The 5,846-nt window shown below is 36.5% G+C and overlaps 1 protein-coding gene across 1 annotated transcript; it reads left to right on the forward strand.

Moving 5' to 3' along the window:
* On the forward strand, positions 1,214 to 3,043 carry LOC104720495. The gene is made up of 2 exons (XM_010438389.1): positions 1,214 to 1,922; positions 1,974 to 3,043. Exons 1-2 carry the CDS (start codon positions 1,214 to 1,216, stop codon positions 3,041 to 3,043), a joined length of 1,779 nt encoding a protein of 592 aa, XP_010436691.1.

Raw genomic sequence — 5,846 nt, forward strand, 5'->3', positions numbered from 1 at the left:
TTCATACGTTGTTGCACTCAGCCTTATCTCTCAGCTTTTGAAATTAGCTACACCACCAACCAATAAATATGATGTGTATGTACAAATCGGTCACAATTAAAGAGTTTAGTTTGGTGAAAAGGAGTCAAAATTCTCTTTATAATTTGGTGCCGGAGCACAAAAAATCGGGTTACAAAATGGACTAGACGAGTTTAAGTGATAACGAGAAAGACAAATGATGAGCTATGAGCTCGTCTACCTTTAGGCTTGGACGAGCGAGAAGTCAATTGCTTGTTGTCTTTGAAACCGTTCTCTTTTCTCTTTTTTTGCAGATCTCCTTTTCTGAAGAGCGATGATCTGAAAAGTCCTTATTAAAATTTGGCAAATCTCCTATCTCCCTCTCTATTCTTCATACCCCCTCTTTTTTTATTAAGAGGTGGTGAGATGATTTTACCCTTATTCATTTTACTGATTTTGATTAATTTTTTTAAAAACAAAAAAACTGAAACTCGCAATAATCGAGCTTTTCGTTCGACCCGATAGACCTGACCTCTCGTCGTAGCTCCTACTGGGCACGTTTCTTCACCAACTCGATTTGAATTAAGTTCTTCTTTGAAATGCAGGTGCATTCTTCACATTAGAGCAGCTTGTGGTTGAATTTGATTTTGATTTGAAAATTTATAAATCTAATTCGATTTTGATTGAAGAAACCATAGCACATTGGGTGTTTTACAAAGGTTTATGGGTCGATTGAGCTATCTATTAGATAAGAAAGGGATTTGGCTTTGGATTTCTGTGAATTATGGAGATTAGATTAGAACTCGTTTACCATTCGATTCAATTTTGATAGGAGAGAGATGGTGGTGAAACTAGTAATAATGGTATATTTAGTAAAACTAGTAATACTGATTCATGTAGTACAACTAGTAAAACTAGTAGTAGTACTAATTTATTTTTATTTTATTGGTTGGTTTGGCAGGATACAATGTGCGAGAATGTCAGCCTACATTTTAAATTTGAAGGTTGCATGTATAGTATAATGTTCAAGAGGAATATAACATTGTTGATGTTAAAAGGAAGGATATACAAGAAGCTTGGGTTTGTTGAAAGTAACATTCAGTTGCAGTTGAGCTACAAGCCACTACTGGTAGAAACATTGGAACATTGTGAGCTTAATGATGATGAGGATGTTAATGTTTATCTAGACTCCGTTAATTATGAGAAGCGAAGTTGTATGTTGTTTGTGAATGTCATCCCTTCCGAGCCTCAGCCCACAGTGCCCACAGTGCCCAAAGTGGACCAAAGTTCTGTTGGTATGAACTTTGAAAACCAAAATTCGAAGGATGATGAAATTGGACCTAACGCCATTGTTGTCTACGTAGGCGAAGAAAAGGCTGTAGAGGGTGATTTTAATAAAGAGGGTGAAGTTGTATCACGTGATGAAGGTGATGAATATACTGAGCCACGACCTGTTGTTCATCCGTGTAAGTTTATTGAACCATGGGATGACAATTTGGGTCTGATTAAACTTCAAGAATTTCCAAACAAGAAGGCTTTGCAAGAGGTGGTGGATAGAGCGTCATTCGCTAACTGTTTTAGTTTTGAAATAGTAAAGTCGGACAAGGTGCGTTATGTGCTCAAATGTTCTAAAGAAGGATGTAACTGGGGTTTACGAGCTGGTAGGATTCCAGAGACAGATATTTTCTCGATTAGAAGGCACTACAAGATGCATACATGCTCTCGGGCTAGTCAAAGTTCAAGCATTAGTAAGAGACAAGGTACTCCACAATTAGTTGTTTCTCTTCTGCATGGTGATTCTCCAGGGCAAATGGAAACTCCACCTCCTAAAATTATCATGGATCTTGTCAAGACCAAATTAGGTGTTGATATATCATATTCCACGGCGTTGAGAGGGAAAAATCAAGCTTTTAGTGATTTAAAAGGTAGCCCAGAAGAAAGTTACAAGATGTTGTGATGTTATTTGCACATGTTAGAGAAGGTTAATCATGGTACAAGATCATATGTGCATTGCAATGAGAATAATAAATTCATGTACTTGTTCATAGATTTGGGAGCTAGCGTTGAAGGATTTCAAGTCATGAGGAAAGTTATAACTATGGATGCAACTTTTCTAAAGAACGGTTATGCTGGTGTTCTTGTTTTTGTGCCGGCTCAAGATCCTAATCGTCACCATTATCTGGTGGCGTTTGGTGTTATTGATGGTGAGAATGATGCAATCTGGAATTGGTTTTTGGAGATGTTGAAAACTGTAGTTGGGGACTCTTCTGAAATAGTATTTATGACTGACAGAAATTCAAGTCTCATAAAAGCCATAGCTAATGTGTATCCTCTGGCTCATCATGGTTATTGCATATGGCATTTATCCCAAAATGTAAAAGGTTATGCTCGTAACATCAACAAAGACATTGTTGCATGGAGATTCATGGAGTGTAGTAGGTTTTATACAGTGGCTGAGTTCAATGTTGCTTATGCTTCTTTTACGACAAGATATCCTTCTGCTGCCAAGTATCTTGAAGAATCTACCCAGAAAGAAAGATGGGAAAGATGTGTTTTTCCAGGAGATAGATACAACCTAGACACAAGCAACTGTGTTGAATCGATGAACATCGTATTTAATGATGCAAGGAGGTACTCCTTAATACCCATGCTTGATACAATACTTACAAAAAATTCTGAATGGTTTAATGATCATCGGAAAGAAGCTTTGTATGGATCAGTCGCAAATAAGTTGGTGCCTTTAGTGGAGAACTTCTTACATGATTTATGGGCAACTGCTGAGAAACTAAAGATGACAGAGCTAAATGGTTTCGAACTTGAATACAATTTCACTGACAGTGACAAAAAGCCTTATTTGGTGAAGTTGCGATTGAGAAGTTGCAGCTGCAGGTTTTCGATGTACAAAAGTATCCTTGTGTGCATGCATTGGCGGCTTTCATTACATTCCAAAAACATGGATGTAAGGATATCGAGTTACATGAGCTGTGTTCTACGTATTATTGGACAGAGTTGTGGGCAATTGCATATTTCAGGACAATTTATCTAGTACCTAATAAGTCTCGATGGGAAGTCCCAAATGAAGTCCAAGATATGCAGATCATTCCTCCGAATCGGAAAAGAAAAAGGGAAGAAAGAAAACAAAAAGGTTTGCATCTGTTGGGGAAAAAACGACCAAAAACTCAACCTAGGACTCAGAATAAAAGGCGGCGGAAACAAGGACTCCAATGGTTGCTATTTGGAGATTCTTGTAATGTTCATGTTTCATTCATGTATCAATTGTGTTTGTTTTGACTACTCTCTACTTTTTTTATGGCATAACTCCGTGTTGAAACTTAATTTGAGTTTCATTAATGTTTCCTTCTGAAATCGATGTGTATAGAAGATAGTAAAACTGGCACAACTAAGATAAAACTGGTATAAATGGTCAAACTAGTAATACTGAAAATAATAAAATTGAGAATAAATTAAAAAAAAAAACATAAAACCAGTGTTGAAAAAACATATTGTGTAATTGTTCTACATAGTTTTCTACTAGAAATGAATAATTTATAAAAATATACCTATTTGGAATTATTATGGAAGAATCTCAACAAGTATTTCCTTACACTTTCAATGTCTCTTTGTAAATAATAACTAAGTAAGGATGACAAAGTTATAGAAATACAGTTTTTAACATATGAATACATAAAGGGTTTGTAATTGTATGTTAATTAAGTTTAATCAACTGTCAAACTACAAAAAACAATTTTAAGATTTAGTATAACTGATTAAACTCAAAAATCCCTAAAGTACAACTATGTGAAATTTTGGTGCAACTGCATTAATCGGTACAACTATGTGTGAACACGCAGTGTGAACGCACATAAGTACACGTGGCAATAATTTTAAGGTTTTTTCCTTTTTATCTTCAGATGATCTCTCAACAATTAATCGACTATCGTCGTTCTCTTCTCTTCTTTTCTTCTTTTCCCCTCTGAAACTTCTCTCATCATCTATGGTCCATCTAGATCTCTAAACCATGGAGCAATTTGAGGCGGATCCATACTATGCAGAGCAGAAGAGGGCGAGGAAGTTAGACGTGATGCGAACTGCTGTTGCCGATGGTGATTTGGGCATGCCTCTAGTATGCCCATGTGGCGAACGAATTGTCGAAGAGATCTCTCAAACAGAAACAGAGAAAAAGAGATGGTTGACTTGCATTAAGTATGAGGTAAATTTTATCAAATTAAATCTAATACAATTGAGAGATCAGAGTATGATGTCCGTTCATTGACATATTGTGCAGGATGATGGCTTGCATAGGCGAAAAATTTGGGTTGATGCAATTGAAGAAGAAACAAAAAGCTTAAGGAAGGATGTTGATAACCATTAGGAGAGATTGAGGGAATTCGAACCCCATCATACTCAGATCTATAATTTGAAGTTGCAGCTTAAGGACAAGACTGACGAGATTGCCAAACTAAAGGAGGTGGTGGATGGTCTTACCAATCGATTCGATGTCATTGAAAAATTGTGTTATGATTGATATTATCTACACTTGTTGGTTGTTTTAGAATTCTCTTGTTGTTCTATCTTTTTCTATGAATTCTCCTATTGAATGGTTCTGTTACGAAGGATACGAAGTGGTTGGTTTCCAGATAACAAACATAGTTTTGCGTAGTTTTACTAGTAATACGATGGCCAATCTAGGAAATAACATAGTTTTACTAGTAATACGATGACAAATCCAGGAAAATAACATAGTTTTACGAGTCTTCCTTCTTTCTGCTACTTCTTCTCTCTTCCTCTTCTTCTTCTTTCTTCCTTTTGCTACTTTCGAAGTACCCGGCTGCTTGTTTGGTAGATCTACAGGGAGTTCATCTTCTTCGTCTGCAGGAGCCTGCCATGAAACCAAATACAGTTATCACCTTATACTATAGTATTACCAAGTATTACTAGAGTCTCTTACCTTTGATTTCTTTTCATCCTTCACATATTCTTCCAATGGTTCCATCTTTTTTTCAAGCCCATCAATCTTGGCCAAAATGTTTTCGAAACGGATTTTCATATCTTCCTTCATTGTGTTTAGAAGATCCACCAATTCAATAGTATCTATTTTTGGTAGTTCAATGGCGTCTACTTCCTCGACCACCACATTCGCATTGTTTTGTCCTAACCGAGAAGCCACATCAGCTGTGTACATCTCCTCAAATAATACAGATAAACTTCTACGAAGACGCCACATCCAACTGGCAACAACGACATCATGGGTATCGTCTTCCTCAGCTTCTTCCATGATTCCATTGAGAAGAGGAATTTCTTCATCAATAGATGGAATCACACTAGCAACTTCCTGTGTAAACGATTAACTTTAGATACATAACAAAGCAATTTATACAAAGGATAAGTAACTGATTTTCTGTTGGTAGGATAACTAACCGTTGTTGTACCAAGTTTCTCAGTTATTTCCTGAAGTGGAAACCCTTTTTTGCCCAGTTTTCTTAAACTTTCTCCTGCACATCTTAGGACAGTTTTCATCTGCATCAGGAATTTCTTCAACGTACTGGTTCCCCAAAATTGGAATCGCCTCAAACAGTAAAAACTACACAACCCACATATAAATAAAATCAGCTTTAACTATAAGAAATATCAACAATGAAAAAGATTTTAAGGTTTTTAAACTAACTTACCTCCAAAGGAATACAGAAACCTGGAACAGGCCATAACGCAGCCTCCTTCTCAACGACCCCTCGAAAATGGCTCATTGTATGGGAAATCGAATTTAGCATGTGATCGAATGATAATCTCCCCCAAGGAAAAGTTTTACAAAAATCTAGATCATTTACCGCTCTCAGACAAAAATCATTCAC

The sequence above is a fragment of the Camelina sativa genome, chromosome 10 (genome assembly GCF_000633955.1).
Source record: "Camelina sativa cultivar DH55 chromosome 10, Cs, whole genome shotgun sequence".
Classification (NCBI taxonomy): Eukaryota; Viridiplantae; Streptophyta; class Magnoliopsida; order Brassicales; family Brassicaceae; genus Camelina; species Camelina sativa.